Genomic DNA, 20,130 nt, shown 5'->3' on the forward strand with positions numbered 1-20,130 from the left:
AATAGTTTCTGAATTTTTTTCCTACAGTATAACTTTGAAAAACTATTTCTGTGTATTAAAGAACAAACACTAAATTTTTACTTAATTGAAAAGTCATTTCATGCTATATCAGTTGTTCATAAATGAGCTCTGTACATATTTCTGATTTAGCTAAGGAACCACCAAATTAAAGATTATTAAATATTAGAAAAGTATTTTTTGTTTGTTGAGGTATTATTTATGTATGAGCTTGAAATAGGGAAGCTTAATTTTCTTTTTTTAAAGTTTTTTATTCATTTGGGCCAGGGTTAACTGTTGGGTCTTAGATGCGGTACACAGGGTCTTCACTGTATGATTTTCGTCGCGTCTTGTGGGATCTTTTGTTGGGCACATGGACTCTCTAGTTGTGGCGCACAGGGTCTTCACTGTACGATTGTCATCGTGTCTTGTGGGATCTTTTGTTGCGGCGCATGGACTCTCTAGTTGTGGCGTGTAGTCTTAGTTGCTCTGAGGCATGTGGGATCTTAGTTCCCTGACCAAGGATTGAACTCTCTGCCTCTGCATTGCAAGGTGGATTCTTAACCACTGGACCACCAGGGAAGTCCCAGGAAGCTTAATGTTTTGAAGCAACACTTCAAAACACCAGAGAACTGGACACTGTGCAGGGTTAGGCTCTTTCGTCTCTGTTAGCTCCCATGGATGATATGTACTCTGATTCCTTTCTGAACGTGAACATGTTTCTGATGATACTTAACCATAGAAAGCCAGTGCTTGTCTGCTACCTATTGGCTACCATTCACAAGTATGTGATATCTTAAATTTACAAAAAATACTGTCTATAGAGTTATTTTGTGTGTAATTTTTACCAGTGCAGATTCACATTTAAACCGTATAGACTATTTAAGAGTTGTATACAATGCTATTTACTGGCCTTTTGCTTCTTTTTCAGTCTGCAAACTACTGCCATTTAAAACCATCATTTATTTACAAAATGTAAGAATTGCTTACGCTTATTCCATTCCGAGTTCCCAATCTTTAATACTCACCCACGATGCGTCTTTTAATTCCTGTCTTTTGAGGAACCTAGTGCATTGTAAGACACTTAATGGCATCTGTACAACCCCGGATGCTAGTTTTAACAGCCAGAGTTTCCGGACATGGCCGCTTGTCCCCTAGAGGGCAGAATTGCCCATGGTTGAGAACATTTGAATTCAGTTATTCACAGACTGAAAATAAATACAGGTCTATTGCGTGGTCAGCTCCTCTTGATACTTGGACCAAACAATAATTTTTTTTTTTTTTAATCAGAGTTTTACTAGGAACTCATAGATACAATGAACAGTATTCAATATACTTTAAGATAAATTTATTAATTTTAGGGCTGTTTTTTTACTATTAGCATGTAGTATTTGTTGAAGATAGCATTCCTTAGTATAAGCTGTACTTGGCATGATGGAGGCATGGAAAACAGTATAAAGTGATCTAATTCCTATTTGCTTGTATACATTAATCTAGAAGTAGCTTTTAAAATATCTGTGAGAAGAGATGGAACTGTGGTTTTCAAAATCAAATCGTTCTTAAATATTGTTTTCTTCTTCATAGACCTTGGTAAAATCTTAGATGGCAGTGATTTAGAAATTATATTCGGTGACATATCCGAATTGTAACTGTTCTGATTTCTTACTTAAGTGTAGACCCTTCTGCCTTATTTATCACAGTGGTTGCCAAGTAGTTTTCTCTTCAGTTTGTCTGTTAAACAATGTGCCCAAGTTCAGACTTTACTCAACTTGCTCCTTAAGGAGAAAAGGACAGTGTGAAGTTTTCATAAGGATAGCTTTATCCAATATAATTGTCTATCCTTTTATCCTGACATTTTAAAGTCTTCTGTTGTGAAACGGCTTCCCTGGTGGCTCAGATAGTAAAGAATCTGGCTGCAATGCAGGAGACCCAGGTTCGATTCCTGGGCCTACGGGAACCCACTCCAGTATTCTTGCCAATGGACTGAGGAGCCTGGCAGGCTATAGTCCATGGGCTTGCAAAGAGCCCACGACTGAGATACTAACACTTTCGTGTATTTAGGTGACAGCCTTTGTTATTTCTGTCTTTGATTAGCATGGTAACAAGTTGGTTGGTCTCTGTCCCCTCTACATTCTCATTTTAACTGATATGTTAAATCCTAAAATATACAAAATAATTCCTTTGAAACATTTTGAATTTGTGGTTTGTTTTTCATCTTCTGGTGAAAATATATGGGTGGGTTCAGTTCAGTCGCTCAGTTTCATGTCCAGCTCTTTGCGACCCCATGGACGCTAGGCATCCCTGTCTATCACCACCTCCCAGAGCTTGCTTAAACTCATGTCCAAGGAGTCAGTGATGCCATCCAACCATCTCATCCTCTGTTGTCCCCTTCTTCTCCTGTCTTCAATCTTTCCCAGCATCAGGATCTTTTCCAATGAGTCAGTTCTTCGCATCAGGTAACCAAGTATTGTAGTTTCAGCTTTAGCATCAGTCCTTCCAATGTATATTCAGGACTGATTTCCTTTAAGATTGACTGGTTGGATCTCCTTGCAGTCCAAGGGACTCTCAAGAGTGTTCTCCAACACCACAGTTCAAAAGCATCCCTTCTTTGGCGTTCAGCTTTCTTTATAGTCCAACTCTTAACATCTGTACATGAGTACTGCAAAAACCATAGCTTTGACTAGATGGATCTTTGTTGGCAAAGATACGTCTGTGCTTTTTAATATGTTCTCTAGGTTAATCATAGCTTTTCTTCCAAGGAGCAAGTGTCTTTTATGGGTCATTCTCATCTAAATAGAATATCTTCTCACTTTGCTAGGATATGAGTTAGATAAAAACCAGAGCCTACACTTTTGTCAGGAAACATTTTTTGGTATGTCCTATTGCAAGTGCATATGATTTCTAAAATAATAGCAATACAAAATGAAAAGTTTTAGATACAGATGATATTTTGGGATCATGTTTTGATTTGTATGATTAATACATATAATCTATATTCTGTCATTACTGTTTGTGATAAGACATGTAAAATAGCACTGCATAAACATTTGCTCATACTCAATTTTAACAAAATGATTTTTTGCTTTGCTTTTGAAAGGAATACCAAAAAACAATATTATTTTCGTATACTATTCTGGTAATAATACTTTTAAGAACATTTTCTATGTATAGGTTTTTCACGGGGAAGTGGATTTGAATAACAAAGCCCAAGAATTGGGAATTATAATTTTCAAAGTATAATAGACACTCTTTTAAGTAGGGTTACATGTTCAGTGCCAGCACAGTGGACACTCAGTAAATGCTTATTGAATGAACCCATTTAAGCGAATGTCAAAATATGATGGTAAAATGATTCAGTTGCATGTAGTTTGTCGTGCTGGTACTAGAAATTTAATTTGAAATGAAAGGGTGGATTATGTAGTTATTTTCTGAAAGGAAAGAAAAGGGAGCTTAGTATTTTCTAAGTTATTTTAACTAATGGGAGGTATATGGAAAGCATTAAGTTACAGGTTAATGCCAGTTTTTAGATAGATATTGATATACTAGCAGTCAGAATAGCATTCAGAAAAGATTTATAAAGAAGGGCATGTAGCTTAGCTTTAAATGAATCGCTTCCTTTAAACTGATTTTGAACAATTAATTAATTTGTTTGTTATTATTATTTTGGCAGAACTAAGTTCAGAAAGTCTCAGAACCTGCTTTAAGATCATCAATGGTTATATCTTTTTATCATCAACAGAATTTTTACAGGTATGTTGTTGTTTTTGCATTGTTAGAATTTATATAGTTATTATTTGATTATTTCCTCTTTGAAATCAGAAATCTAATTTTGAAGCTTTTTCAAAGTTTAAAAGATTGATTTATTACTTTGGTTGGGGGGATCATCATAAGCATTGACCACTGCAAATGTGATGCATTCCATGAATTACATTATTTAGCACAGAAAATATGTTCTACATATAAATATATCCTTACATTGCTATAAAAATCAGAATAGCAGTAAACTGTATTTTTATTTCTTAAACTTTTCCTACAGAGTTCTAATTGAAATTTTATATACTTAAGAGTTTTAGTATCTAATACTCAAATAGAATATGAGTCCCAAATTCAATATTATGCCTTTTTTGATATTGCAGATATACTCATATGTATAATTTGACTTTTCATTGCATTTCAGACCTATGCAGTAGGTCTATGTCAGTCCTTTTGTGAACTGCTAAAGGAAATTACTACAGATGGTCAAGTTCAAGTGCTGAAGGTACTGTCATCTTTCTCATGAATATTGTTGTAAGTTTTCCATCTGTATTTTGTGAAATCGGACCTTCATTTGGGTTTGGATGATTGACAAGAAGGGAAAGAGTAATTCTAGACAGAATATTTTCTTTTAGCAGCATTAAATTGGTATAATACTTCTGGACTAGAGATCGGAAATCTGATTGTGCATATGTCACCTGAAGATGTTGTTAAAATACGGATTTCACATTTCTAACAAAGAGTCTGCTGCTGATGTCCCCAGAGTCTCCCCCGCCCCTGTCCTGAGACTCCACTTTGTATAATAAGGCTTTAAAAACTTATAAATTACCCAAAGGGTGGTGACGTCTGATACTTCTCACCTGTCCAGTTTGTTCACCTGCTTTTGAGACACAGTATCCGACTATCATTTGGTACTTTTAATTTGGATTGACTATTGAATTTAGAGTACCAAGTTTGTATGAATTGTGTATAACAAGGAACCAGTGTCACATCGTTATATTGTATACCTGAAGGCAGTATTATAGTGTTGTATGTCAGTTATATCCCTGTTTAAAAAAAACACAACTGATAGGCTATGAGTTAATTTTTATGCATTATATCTTTATGGAATCACTATATCTCTATGTGTTGTATATAGTTGTATATAATTAAGAACAGGCTCTGTTATCTATACATCTACATATTAAAGATATGAATCGTATCAAATGTATATACTTAGATATAGATATTTTAAATTACATGTGTGTATGTGGTTCACACACACTTACTTTGTATGGAACTTTCTAAAAAGATGTACTTGTTAAAAGCGTCTATTTTTTTGTTTCTAATTTGTTAGCTATGTTTTAAGTCAGATGTAAGAGCTAGCTGGGTGAAGTATTATAACGTAGCCAAGTAGCATTTTTTGTGTGTGAAAGACCTGTCTTTAGATTCTAAAAGCTGTTTGATTTCCTCCTAGTGAAATGAAAATGTGTTTTCCCAAAAAGGTTCATTGTTAGAAATGCATTAACCACATTAATCAAAGCAGCAATCCATAGTATATTTTGGGAAACTAAGTGGGTATTAGTTTGTATAGATAGTGAGGTCTTCTTTCATATTTACCAACCATTGGAACATATTCAAGCATAACACTGTTTAATGTGCTGTTCTTCAGACATTTATTATACACTTACATGCACGTATAAAGCTGAAAATATCTGTGTTAATATGCATGTTAATTTGATTTCAAATGGCTGCATTTACTATCATTGCTGATTATTCAGTTCCACCATGTGGGTCAGTTCAGTTCAGTCACTCAGTCATGTCCGACTCTGTGTGACCCCATGGACTGTAGCACGCCAGGTTTACGTGTCTATCACTAACTCCAGGAGCTTACTCAAACTCAGGTCCATCGAGTCAGTGACATCATCCAACCATCTCATCCTCTGTCGTCCCCTTCTCCTCCAGCCTTCAGGCTTTCCCAGCATCAGGGTCTTTCCAAGTGAGTCAGTTCTTCATATGAGGTGGCCAAAGTATTGGAGTTTCAGCTTCAACATCAGTGCTTCCAGTGAACACCCAGGATTGATCTCCTTTAGAATGGACTGGTTGGATTTCCTTGCAGTCCAAGGGACTCTTCTGCAATACCACAGTTCAAAAGCATCAATTCTTCGGCGCTCAATTTTCTTCACAGTCCAACTCTCACATCCATACACGACTACTGGAAAAACAATAGCCTTGACTAGATGGACCTTTGTTGGCAAAGTAATGTCTCTGCTTTTTAATATGCTGTCTAGGCTGGTCATAACTTTTCTTCCAAGGAGTAAGCGTCTTTTAATTTCATGGCTGCAATCAGCATCTGCAGTGATTTTGGAGCCCCCCAAAATAAAGTCAGCCACTGTTTCCACTGTTTTCCCATCTATTTCTCATGAAGTGATGGGACCAGATGCCATGATCTTCGTTTTCTGAATGTTGAGCTTTAAGTCAACTTTTTCACTCTTTTTCACTTTCATCAAGAGACTCTTGGAGAAGGAAATGGCAACCCACTCCAGTGTTCTTGCCTGGAGAAACCCAGGGATGGGGGAGCCTGGTGGACTGCTGTCTCTGGGGTCGCAGACTGACTTAGCAGCAGCAGCAGCAAGAGATTCTTTAGTTCTTCTTGACGCTTTCTGCCATAAGGGTGGTGTCATCTGCATATCTGAGGTTATTGATATTTCTCTCAGCAATCTTGAATCCAGCTTGTGCTTCATCCAAGCCAGCATTTCCCATGATGCACTTGGCGTTTAAGTTAAATAAGCAGGGTGATGATATATAGCCTTGATGTACTCCTTTCCTGATTTGGAACCAGTCTATTGTTCCATGTCCAGTTCTAACTGTTGCTTCCTGATCTGCATACAGGTTTCTCAAGAGGCAGGTCAGGTGGTCTGGTATTCCCATCTCAGAATTTTCCACAGTTTGTTGTGGTCCACACAGTCAAAGGCTTTGGTGTAGTCAATAAAGCAGAAATAGATGTTTTTCTGGAACTCTCTTGCTTTTTCGATGATCCAGCGGATGTTGGCAGTTTGATCTCGGGTTCCTCTGCTGCTGCTGCTAAGTCACTTCAGTCGTGTCCGACTCTGTGCGACCCCATAGACAGAAGCCCACCAGGCTTCCCCGTCCCTGGGATTCTCCAGGCAAGAACACCGGAGTGGGTTGCCATTTCCTTCTCCAATGTGTGAAAGTGAAAAGTGAAAGTGAAGTCGCTCAGTCGTGTCCGACCCTCAGCGACCCCACGGACCACAGCCAACCAGGCTCCTCCATCCATGGGATTTTCCAGGCAACAGTACTGGAGTGGCTTGCCATTGCCTTCTCCTCTGCTTTGTCAAAATCCAGCTTGAACATCTAGAAGTTCACAGTTCATGTACTATTGAAGCCTGGCTTGGAGAATTTTGAGCATGACTTTGCTAGCATGTGAGATGAGTGTGGTAGTTTGAACATACTTTCGCATTGTCTTTCCTTGGGATTGGAATGAAAACTGACCTTTTCCAGTCCTGTGGCCACTGCTGAATTTTCTGAATTTGCTGGCATATTGAGTGCAGCACTTTCACAGCATCATCTTTTAGGATTTGAAATAGCTCCACTGGAATTCCATCACCTCCACTAGCTTTGTTCTTAGTGATGCTGCTTCCTAAGCGCCACTTGACTTTTCATTCCAGGATGTCTGGCTCTAGGTGAGTGATCACACCATTGTGATTATCTGGATCATGAAGATCTTTTTTGTATACTTCATATGTGTATTCCTGCTACCTTTTCTTAATACCTTCTGCTTCTGTTAGGTCCATACCATTTCTGTCTTTTATTGTGCCCGTCTTTGCATGAAAAGTTCCCTTGGTATCTCTAATTTTCTTGAAGAGATCTCTAGTCTTTCCCATTCCATTGTTTTCCTCTATTTCTTTTCAATAATCACTGAGGAAGGCGTTCTTATCTCTCCTTGCTATTCTTTGGAACTCTGCATTCAAATGGGTATATATTTCCTTTTCTCCTTTGCCTTTCGCTTCTCTTCTTTTCACAGCTATTTGTAAGACCTCCCCAGACAGCCATTTTGCTTTTTTGCATTTCTTTTCCATGGGGATGGTCTTGATCCCTGTCTCCGGTACAGGGTCACGAATCTCTCTCCATCGTTCTTCAGGTACCCTGTCTATCAGATCTAATCCCTTCAATCTGTTTGTCACTTCCATCATATAATCATAAGGGATTTGATTTAGGTCATATCTAAATGGTCTAGTGGTTTTCCCTACTTTCTTCAATTTAAGTCTGAATTTGGATCTGAGCCACAGTCAGCTCCTGGTCTTGTTTTTGCTGACTGTATAGATTTTCTCACCTTTGGCTGCAAAGAATATAATCAGTCTGATTTCGGTGTTGACCATCTGGTGATGTCCATGTGTAGCGTCTTCTCTTGTGTTGTTGGAAGAGGGTGTTTGCTGTGACCAGTGTGTTTTCTTGGCAAAACTCTTATTGCCTTTGCCTTACTTCATTCAGTACTCCAAAATGTAGTATTTTTATTTGCTAAATCTGGCAATGCTAGCAGGGTGAATTAGATTAATACAGTGTTAAATACTGCAGAGAAGTGAAAAAGAACAGAGGGAGTATTGTGAGAATTATCTGTTGAGGGTGGGGATAATGGTGTTATTTAAAACCTTTAGTATCTGTAAATTGAAGAGGTTCATATGCCAAATTACTGAAGTGTTAAATTGTAAAGCGATGAGAAAATGATTATATCATTAAGAATGATATTTGTTTCCTAGGGCTAGCATAACAAAGTACCGCAATCTGAGTGGTTTATAACAACAGGAAGTAATCTATAATATTTATAGTGATTATCTCTCTCACAGAGGTCTAGAAACTAGAAGTTGGGAATCAGTTGTTGGTAGGGCCACACTGTCTCTGAGGACTCTAGAGGAAAATCTGTTCCATGCCTTTTTCTTAGCTTCTGGTTGTTAGCAGCAGCTTCTGACTTGCTTCGCTTAAACATGTGTCACATGACCTTGGTTTTCACATGACCTTCTCCTTCTGTCTCTGCCTTCTTTTCTTATGGGCACCAGTCATCATGGGTTAAGTGTGTGTTTCTCACTCGGTCATGTCTGACTCTTGCAACCCCACGGACTGTAACCTGCCAGGCTCTTCTGTCCATGGGATTTCCCAGGCAAGAATACTGGAGTGGGTTGCCAGTTCCTTCTCCAGGGGATCTTCCTGATGCAGGGATTGAACCTGGGTGTCCCCCATTGCAGGCAGATTCTTTACCCTCTGAGACACCAGGGATGGGGCCTACCCTAATTACTCCATCTTAATTATACCTGCAAAGATCTTCCTGGCTCTCCTGCATTGGCAGGCTGACCCCCCTCCCCCCTACCAAGCCACCAGGGAGGCCCCTCAGTATTCATTCTTAAATGAATTCTATCTTGTTGATATTTAAGTATGATTCATTGTAAGTGTCATTATAGACTTCTGAGAGATTTCTTGCAGAAAGGCTTTTAACAAGGCTTGAAATAAAAAGTTCTTTGGTTATTTCTGACTTTTCCCAGAAAGATTATTTATCTAACCCATTACATTCTTCAGCACACTCTCTGACTTGAGGTTTTATGTTTGAAATCACAATGGAAACTTAAATCTGAAATCATAGTATTGTAAGCTAGGAAGTGGGTAAATATAGAACGAAAACACAGCAGAACTCTTTGGTTTTAATTTCATAGGTTCTTTGGTTTCTTTTTCAGAGTAGGGGATAAAGGGTGGGAGTATAGGCCCTTGTTCCTGAGATGCTAGTGTGCCGTGAAGGAGTGTGTGACTTTTCTTGACCCTGGATACTTGAAACCTGTTTGCCACCATATGTCTATAAACCTCACTTCTACTAGTTTCAAAGTATTCTAGCCCTAAAGCTTACAAGCCAAGTAACATTTGTCCTGTTGTTTGCTAAAATGTTTTTGTGAATTTTTATTGCATTTACGTTCTTACCAAACTGATTATGTTGAGGAACTTCAATCTGTCTTACAGAATCTCAGCTTCACCTTTTGCCTCAGTGATAATTTCTTCTCTGTAAGTAGAGATACAAGGAATTGATACTTGGAGCTTAATTCTGTTTGAGAAATAACTGATTGGCAATGTGGGAGTGATAGAAATTTAAAAGAAAGTTGCTTTGTCATTTTGATGTTGCCTTTGTAGATTTTTCAGTGTGTGTTTTATCTTTCTCTTCTTGACTATAAGCTTTTCCTTCAGCCTAAGTTTAGTAAGTAATAACTGCATGTGGAATGTTATTTTCTCCTTGACCTGTTGTGTCTTGGTTTTGTACACCCAGCTCTGCTACTTACACATTCTTGAGTACATTCTGTATTTAAATTCTCTTATTTATTATAAAAGGTGTTATACTATATAATTTTAATAATCTATAATTACCATTATCTGAAATTCTTGTGTTAAATTATAATCTATAAATTCTAAGTGATGAAAAACTTAGAATTTTTCTTATATTTAAACACCTACCAGAAAAAATTTAAATGGAAAGATTTTTCCTCCTGCTTTTCTGCAATATTATTAGTAAAACTGTTGAAAGACAGCTTGTTCTATTAAACAGAATGAGATTGTGAAGTTTATTTGAAAAATGAGGCAAGTTTTTAGGATATGTCCTAAGGAGAATATTTTCTCTTACTATTTAAGTTATACTCTTGATGTAGTGTAACTTAGCAGGTGACTAAAGCAAAACTCTTCACATGAGGTGGCCAAAGTATTGGAGTTTCAGCTTTAGCATCAGTCCTTCCAGTGAACACCCAGGACTGATCTCCTTGCAGTCTGAGGGACTCTCAAGAGTCTTCTCCAGCACCACAGTTCAAAAGCATCAATTCTTCGACGATCAGCTTTCTTCACAGTCCAACTCTCACATCCATACATGACCACTGGAAAAACCATAGCCTTGACTAGACGACCTTTGTTGGCAAAGTAATGTCTCTGCTTTTCAATATGCTATCTAGGTTGGTCATAACTCTCCTTCCTGGAAAAGACTCTGATGCTGGGAGGGATTGGGGGCAGGAGGAGAAGGGGACGACAGAGAATGAGATGGCTGGATGGCATCACCGACTCAATGGACATGAGTTTGAGTGAACTCCAGGAGTTGGTGATGGACAGGGAGGCCTGGTGTGCTGTAATTCATGGGGTCGCAAAGAGTTGGACACGACTGAGTGACTGAACTGAACTGAACTGACTGAAAGCAAAACTGCTACAATTAGAATATTGTCTCTGCTACCTCACAGCTGGGTGAGGATAGCAAGTTAATCTCTAATCCTCACTTTTGATCTATCAAATAAGAATAAAAGCTTTACCTACTTCCCAGGGTTGAGGTAAGGATTGCATAATTTTGTATGTATCAGTTCAGTTCAGTTCAGTCGCTCAGTCGTGTCCGACTCTTTGCGACCCCATGAATCACAGCACGCCAGGCCTCCCTGTCCATCACCAACTCCCGGAGTTCACTCAAACTCATGTCCATCGAGTCGGTGATGCCATCCAGCCATCTCATTCATGCTATCCAGCCATCTCATTCTCTGTCGTCCCCGTCTCCTCCCACCCCTAATCCCTCCTAGCATCAGACTCTTTTCCAGTGAGTCAACTCGTCGCATGAGGTAGCCAAAGTATTGGAGTTTCAGCTTTAGCATCAGTCCTTCCAATGAACACCCAGGATTGATCTCTTCTAGAATGGACTGGTTGGATCTCCTGGCAGTCCAAGGGACTCTCAAGAGTCTTCTCCAGCACCACAGTTCCAAAGCATCAATTCTTTGGCGATCAGCTTTCTTCACAGTTCAACTCTCACATTCATACATGACCACTGGAAAAATCATAGCCTTGACTAGACGGACCTTTGTTGGCAAAGTAATGTCTCTGCTTTTTAATATGCTATCTAGGTTGGTCATAACTTTCCTTCCAAGGAGTAAGCGTCTTTTAATTTCATGGCTGCAGTCAGCATCTGCACTGATTTTGGAGCTGAAAAAAATAAAGTCTGACACTGTTTCCATTGTTTGCCCATCTATTTCCCATGAAGTGATGGGACCAGATGCCATGATCTTCGTTTTCTGAATGTTGAGCTTCAAGCCAACCTTTTCACTCTCCTCTTTCACTTTCATCAAGAGGCTTTTTAGTTCCTCTTCACTTTCTGCCATAAGGGTGGTGTCATCTGCATATCTGAGGTTATTTATATTTCTCCTGGCAATTTGATTCCAGCTTGTGCTTCTTCCAGCCCAGCGTTCCTCATGATGTACTCTGCACATAAGTTAAATAAGCAGGGTGACAGTATACAACCTTTACGTACTCCTTTTCCTATTTGGAACGAATCTGTTGTTCCATGTACAGTTCTGACTGTTGCTTCCTGACCTGCATACAGGTTTCTCAAGAGGCAGGTCAGGTGGTCTGGTATTCTCATGTCTTTCAGAATGTTCCACAGTTTATTGTGATCCACATAGGCCACTTAAAACATTGCCTATCATACAATCAGCCAGTACAAGTGTTGGCTGTTTTTATCTAATTATATAATCTCCCTTTGAGGAAAATAGTCCACTAAGGAACTCCTCCTTTGAACATTTCGTCTACTGATAAAAAAAAAATTTGTTTAAAATAATACATTAGTGAAACTTTTTATGACTTAAGTAGGTAATTAACACAGTGATAGAGCTTTACTCTTTTTCCAAAGCCATGTATCTCAGCTGGCTTTTAAAAAATAGTTGTTTTAAGTTCTTCCTTTACAGAATAACACAATCTTTTAAAACTTTACATTATGGAAAATTTCAAGTTTGCATAATGTACAACACTACCTTTGTAGTTTCACTGGAAAGGAATCTATTTGCTTCTTCTTTTTCCTTGAACTGAAAGAAGATAATGTCATTATTTGTGCCCCAGTTGTGCCTAATGGTTTTTGATTGAATGATTCAGCACAAATGAGTTACCATCCAAATAAACACTGAAATACTTGTAACATTTAACATATATTACACATTAAACCAGTTTAGTGTGCTAGCAGGGGGTCATTAATAGTATATAAATTATTTAATTAAAAATTGGCAGTCTAATAACCTGTGTTTAAGACTATTTTTATATAGCATTGCTGTAGCTAAACCTCATATTTGATTTGAAATCCCAGAAAGTGAATTTAATTATGTATTAAATGGATGTTAAATACTAGACATATACTCATTATCATGAATTATTTGCATTTTTTATACAAAATAATATTTTAGGATAATGGTCCTATTATGCTTACACTTGAAAGCTGAGATAACGCTCAATTTTTTGGCATTTTCCTATTCTCAGAGTTCGAATAAAACTATAACAGTTTTTAATATTAACTCATTTTTTCATTTTTAAATATCTCTCAGATACTGTTTCATAGCAGAGTATGCTAATATAACATTTTTAATATATTTTTGACTAAATGTCACTGTTATACTACTTCTGACAGTATCTGGAAGTAGGTTCTTTGTTCTCTGAAGCAGAAAAATATGTTACGAAAACTGGATAGAGACACAAGTATGCCTGCTTTAGGAGCAAAAATAGGCTTTATTGTATTCTATGAATTGGGACAAATTATCTAGATGAATACAATTATATTGTAAAAATACACAAATTTAAATTAACATTTTTTTAAATTTGAAATATTGCATACACCAATTTGAGTTTAGAAATTCTCTTTTTTATCATGGTCTTATCAAGCAGTAGTGAGCCACGTTGGTTTTATTCACTGTGATAAGCCTTATTTGAGATGGCACATATATCTTTAAGGTATAATTTAGTCTGTAATATCTATAGCTAATACTAGCATTTACTGTTTATTACACATTTCTAATCCTCACGTAAACCTGTGATGACAGTACTGTTCTCTTCCCCATTTTAACAGATGAGAAATTACATCACAAAGAAATAAATACTTTGTCCAGGGTCACACAGCTGGAGAAGGCAATGGCACCCTACTCCAGTACTCTTGCCTGGAAAATCCCATGGACAGAGGAGCCTGGTAGGCTGCAGTTCATGGGGTCGCTAACAGTTGGACACGACTGAGCGACTTCACTTTCACTTTTCACTTTCATGCATTGGAGAAGGAAATGGCAACCCACTCCAGTGTTCTTGCCTGGAGAATCCCAGGGATGGGGGAGCCTGGTGGGCTGCCGTCTATGGGGTCGCACAGAGTCGGACATGACTGAAGTGACTTAGCAGCAGCAGCAGGGTCACACAGCTAGTAAGTATTAGAACCGTGACGTAAACATAGGCTTTCTGACTTCATAATCTATGCTCTCAATCACTTTGTATGCTGTGTAAGCCTAAATCCAGAAAATGATTTGAGTGTAAGGCACAAACTAAAAGACTACATTTTTCACAGGAACTATAAAAATAGTCTGTTTCTAAACTATGTAATCTGAAAGGGGGTGGATTGAAACTAAAATTCAGAAGTTATGTATGTAATAGCAAAATGCGGATAAAAATAGTAATAGGGGATTGGATGATAGGATAGGAGGTACTACAGCTTATTCATCCACAGAGGAATACTGTGCAACCTTAGAAAGAAATGAAGACAACATCTGTATACAGTTTCAGAGTGATTTGAGACTATAAGCAAAGAACAAAGTCCAGAGTTTTGCTGTATTTAAAGAGTGCACATAGACAGCAATGGAAAAATAAACCAAATTAATAAAAGTGGTTAAGTAGGGGAAAGAGGGGCAGAGAATGCAAACTGAGAATGCAAACTAAGTCTTTCAGAAAGTACATTTTGTACTTTAGGGGTTGGAGCCGTAGAGACGTTTTACATGACTTAATAAAGTAAAAGCAGTTCTAAAGATTTTTTAAAAAGGAAACATTTTAATCTAACTATTACTCTTTTAGTGGCATAAGTCGTCTGAGAATATTTCAAGTAACTTTAATACACAGTATTTTGTATGTATGTTCCTGGTGAGATATAATGTTAAAACAGAAAAAAAATAAGGACATTATAAGTTGCTTTCAGTATTGTTGTTATCAGTAATATTGGTATTGTTAGTTTGAAACCCATATGTGGATATTTTGTACATAGCGGTAAGAAGCAAATAAGTTAAGGTTATTCGAATATAATATTTTTCAATACAAGGGAAGAAGGCTGGAACGATAAAATCAAAGATGTTACATAAAATGCTGTGGACGGTGACTGCAGCCATGAAATTAAAAGACACTTACTCCTTGGAAGAAAAGCTATGACAAACCTGTGCTGTGCTGTTCTTAGTCTCTCAGTCATGTCCGATTCTTTGTGACGCTATGGACTGTAGCCTGGCAGGGTCCTGTGTCCATGAGGATTCTCCAGGCATGAATACTGGAGTGGGTTGCCATGCCCCCCTCCAGGGGATCTTCCCAACCCAAGACAGTGTATTAAAAAGAAGAGACGTCACTTTGCCGATAGAGGTCCATAGAGGGAAAGCTGTAGTTTTTCCACTAGGCATGTATGAATGTGAGAGTTGGACCGTAAGGCTGAGTGCTGAAGAATTGATGCTTAAACTGTGATCCTGGAGAAGACTCTTGAGAGTTCCTTGATAGCAAGGAGATCAAACCAGTCAATCCTAAAGGAAATCAACCCTGAATATTCATTGAAAGGACTGACACTGAAGCTGAAGCACCAGTACTTTGACCACCTGATGCAAAGAGCCAACTTGGAAAAGACCATGATGCTGGGAAAGATTGAGGGCAGCTGGAGAAGGAGGTGACAGAAGATGAGATGGTTGGATGGCATCACCAACTCAATGGACATGACTTCAAGCAAATTCAGGATGATAGTGAAGGACAGGGAAGTCTGGCATGCTGCAGCCAATGGGGTCGCAAAGAGTCAGACACAACTTAGTGACTGAACAACAACAATATAAAATGCTATACTCTTAAATTGGATTTGGTGAATTATTGGTATATGCTTCTCAGGAAGAGAAATATAGATTTCCTAATTCGTGTAAGCCAAGACCTAGAAGCAGTGTCAGTCCAGAGGCAATAAGCACCTCAGCACCTAGGTTAAATACTGCGGTCTATGAATACTGTGTCCTGCTGCTGGTTGACTCCAGAGCTCAGGTGGGAGGGACACAAGATAAACCAGGAAGATCTCCTTGTGCCAGGGAAGAGAAGGTGGGATTCTGTCTGAAGGATGCAAGAGTCAACTTGAAGGAGCTCCCACTGACCAGTAAGGGTACAGTTTGAACATGGAAACTAAAATAAGTGGATTAAAACACATTGAACATGTTAAAATCTCTGAGGACATAATGATTCTGCCCCCCACCCCCCAAGAGGAGTAAGTTACGATTTAAATTCTCTTAATATCTGTAAATTATCTTTTAATAAAACTACCTGCTATTTATTATTGTAGTTGTCTTTAGTATTATTTCCTCTTGGAGATGTTTGGCCATCTAGGTGTACATGCATTTTGCTTAAAAGTTGTTTATTACCACTGAAACCACTAGATGCGTTTTTCAAAAATCTTGTTTAGAAGCGAAAGCAGTGCTGCTGATCAAAATGTTTGTTAGGATTTTGATCGTTATGCAAGAACCTTCTTTTTTCTTTTGGAAATAGTCATAATTTGAACTCTGTGATTTTTTTGGTCACAGCTGCAATACCTTCCCTGAAAAGTGGACTGTATAGAGTGTCATGAGTGTGGAAATAATATAGGACCATTCCCATATGGATTTTCCCACAGGAATAAATGATCTCAGGTTCACTATGTTTAAAACAAAGCCTCACGGTTATTAATGGCATCACAATTGTTCCCATTGACCATATGTGAAAATGAGTATTCCCAGACTTCTTCACCTTTGATCAACTGTTCTTTTCTATATCTGATCAGTTATGCTTTCTGAATTTTCTCTTAATTCTGATCCACAGTTCTTGCCTCCAAGTCTGATAATGACATTTTCCTGTATAATTCTTCAGAAAGGATCTCATAGTTTCTATGGTTCCTAATCTTTTTGATTACAAAGACTCCTCCATTTTAGTTCTGAAATAAGTAAATCCTTTACACAACAGTAACTTTACCTCTGTTTATAAAGAAAATGCCTAATGGCAGAGAGCTGGATTGTATTGAATGGTACATTTCAATGAATTTATATATTAAAAGTCTTAATCTTTAGCATGTGATTACTTTTCTGCACAACTTCTATAATGTTTGGAGCTAATAAATTTTTTGGTGTAATTTTTTAAGTGCACTAAATTGTCTGTAATTTCTCTGTTCCACATATTCAGACACATTGACCCATAGGGGTTTTATTATTGTACTTCAGTTTTCTTGAAGAAGTCTCTTTCAGAGTCATGCTGACTCCCCCTACCTGTTTCCCTTCCCCAAGCTTGTAGCTTCTTTCTCTTGTTCCTAGTGTTCTGAAATTTTACAATGATGTGCCTTGATGTAGGTTTGTTTCAGTTAATAGTACCAGGCACCACTGGGCCCTTTTAGTCTGAAACATCTTTTAGACCCTTTAAAGAAAATACATTGTCTTATCCTGGGGTGGGGGAAGGTCAGTTGCCCAAATATGCAGACTTGGGAATATCTGGCAATTTTTTCTTAAGTAGATTTCCAACCAGTCTTATTTTTAGCTTTTCCTTTATGGTCCTTTCCAGAGATTTATGGCTTTGCTAATTCCTGTGGGTTTTGATAAGAAGGTAGTTCCGTTCACTTCAGCTCAGTCGCTCAGTCATGTCCGACTCTTTGCGACCCCATGGACTGAAGCACTCCAGTTTTCCCTGTCCATTACCAACTCCTGGAGCTTGCTCAAACTCATGTCCATTGAGTCGGTGATGCCATCCAGCCATCTCATCCTCTGTTGTCCCGTTTTCCTCCTGCCTTCATTCTTTCCCAGCATCACGGTCTTTTCCAGTGAGTCAGTTCTTCACATCAAGTGGCCAAAGTATTGAAGCTTCAGCTTCAGCATCAGTCCTTCCAATGAATATTCAGGACTGATTTCCTTTAGGATTGACTGGTTTGATCTTTTTGCAGCCCAAGGGACTCTGAAGAATCTTCTCCAACACTGCAGTTCAAAATAATCAATTCTTTGGCACTCAGCTTTCTTTATGGTTCAACTCTCACATCCACATCGGGCTTCACCGGTGGCTCAGAGGGTAAAGCATCTGCCCACAATGCAGGAGACGTGGGTTTGATCCCTGGGTCGGGAAGATCCCCTGGAGAAGGAAATGGCAACTCACTCCAGTATTCTTGCCTGGAGAATCTCATGGATGGAGGAACCTGGTAGGCTACAGTCCACGGGGTCGCAAAGAGTCTGACAGGACTGAGCTTCTTCACATTCCTTTTCCTTTTCCTTTTCTCACATCCATACATGACTACTGGAAAAACCATAGCTTTGACTGGATGGACCTTTGTCGGCAAAGTAATGTCTCTGCTTTTTAATATGCTTTCTAGGTTTATTATATCTTTTCTTTGAAGGAGCAAGTGTCTTTTAATTTCATGGCTGCACGCACCATCTGCAGAGATTTTGGAGCTCAAGAAAATAAAGTCTGTCACTGTTTCCATTGTTTCCCCATCTATTTGCCATGAAGTGATGGGACGGGATACTGTGATCTTTGTTTTTTGAATGTCGAGTTTTAAGCCAGCTTTTTCACTCTCAAGAGGCTCTTTAGTTCCTCTCCACTTTCTGCCATAAGTGTGGTGTCATCTGCATATCTGAGGTTATTGGTACTTCTCCTAGCAATCTTGATTCCAGCTTGAGCTTCATCCAGCCCAGCATTTCGCATGATATACTCTGCATATAAGTTAAACAAGCAGAGTGATAATATACAGCCTTAATGTACTCCTTTCCAAATTTAGAACCAGTACGTTGTTCCACGTCCAGTTCTAACTGTTGCTTCTTGACCTGCATACAGGTTTTTCAGGAGGCAGGTAAGGTTGTCTGATATTCCCATCTCCTGAAGAATTTGTAGGGAGAAGATAAATTTGATACACATGGAGTTGCTCTTGGCTTTCTGTTCTGCCACCTTAGGTTTCAGCTTTCTCTCATCTGATAAGTCAGTTACTCGAATTTCTTTTTTGTACTTTACAGTATTAGTCTCTCATTCCTTATGTCCTTTTAAAATTATTCCCCCCCCCTTTAAAATCTTCTTACTCTAATTTTAGTGGAGTTTTAGGAAGGTAAAGTGGGTCTAGCAGTCAACATATGGCCTTACTTTCCATTCATAGATAAAATTTCTAGTGACATCTACCTCAGGGTGGCTTATTTACACCTTCCCCACTTCTTTATTCTGAGTCTGATTTTTTTGCCAAAACTTACTGAGGTCAGATTTAATTATGTTCTGATTCTCATCATTTCCTGTGGCTTTTAATCATAAACTGTGATATTTTTTTTCCCCCTGTATCTCTTAGTAGATAGCATAGTGTTTGGCCCCAGTAAAAGTTTTTGTATTTTGTTTTGGACATTCCTTTTCTCTCTTGGACAAAAAAAAAAGAATCTGTCATTCATTGTACTGTTTGCTTACCTTGAGAATGTTTTGCAATGCACAAGGTGTATTTGGTTGTCACTGTATTGGGAGCATGCAATTGGAACATAATGAGCAGAGAACAGAGATGCTTAAAACCCTTTGATAGGTGGAATAGTCCTGCACAGTAGACACTTGTCCCACTGGGAATGCCAGTAGTCAGTCCTGAGAACCATTGCTGGAAGCTCTTCGGGGAAGCCTGCCTCTGCCTTGAGATTGGTACTTGCCCACAGCACTCTCAGATGATGTCTGTGTTCATTCTTACCCCTCAGGCAGTGGGACTAGAAGTATGGGTCTTTCTTATTGATCCTCAGTGCTACTTTCTGACCACTGCCTTCCTCACTCCCTGCACCACAACCCCTGCCCACCAAAACAAAAATCCAAGCCCAGTTTGAATTTCATGCTGTATTTGTTTTAGAAAGAATCCATCTCACTCATATAAAAGTACTTTATGTTTCAAATTTTCACATGTCACAATCAGTGAGCATGGTTAATAATCTGTATGATTATATTATAAATACAATAAGATTGTTTCTCATTTAATAAATACTCAGTTTATATGCATTCGTTTTCCATCCAGTTGACTGATAAATTAAAAGTACAGGATTCAGGGCACCCAAAACCAGTGCTCTGTGATAAGCTGGAGGGATAGGGTGGGGAGGGAGGTGAGAAGGGGGTTCAGGATGGAGGGGATATATGTTTACCTACGGCCAATTTATACTGATGAACGGCAAAACCATCACAATATTGAAAAGTAATTTTCCTCCAATTAAAATAAGTAAATATTTTAAATATAGGCTTCGTTTTGTATAGTGAGTATCAGTTCAGTTTAATTCAGTCACTCAGTTGTCTCCGACTCTTTGTGACCCCATGAATCGCAGCATGCCAGGCCTCCCTGTCCATCACCAACTCCTGGAGTTCACC

At 38.4% G+C, this 20,130-nt stretch overlaps 1 protein-coding gene across 4 annotated transcripts in view; it reads left to right on the top strand.

The window, feature by feature from the left end:
- Positions 1-20,130, top strand: part of IPO11 (importin 11) — a 203,585-nt gene that overhangs the window by 107,165 nt on the left and 76,290 nt on the right. For 3 of the 4 annotated variants that reach the window (XR_016035238.1, XM_088827722.1, XM_088827723.1), the window contains exons 23-25: positions 3,668-3,747; positions 4,175-4,255; positions 9,751-9,792. Coding sequence is in view for 3 of the 4 variants with exons in the window: in XM_088827722.1 (XP_088683848.1) it covers positions 3,668-3,747; positions 4,175-4,255; positions 9,751-9,792 (203 nt within the window). In the remaining variant the exon portion in view is untranslated. The remainder of the gene's footprint in view (positions 1-3,667; positions 3,748-4,174; positions 4,256-9,750; positions 9,793-20,130) is intronic. The other variant, XM_055422006.2, reaches the window with a different exon arrangement.

Source organism: Moschus berezovskii, chromosome 18 (assembly GCF_049115385.1).
Source record: "Moschus berezovskii isolate FMDL1 chromosome 18, NW_MosBer_1.0, whole genome shotgun sequence".
NCBI lineage: Eukaryota > Metazoa > Chordata > Mammalia > Artiodactyla > Moschidae > Moschus > Moschus berezovskii.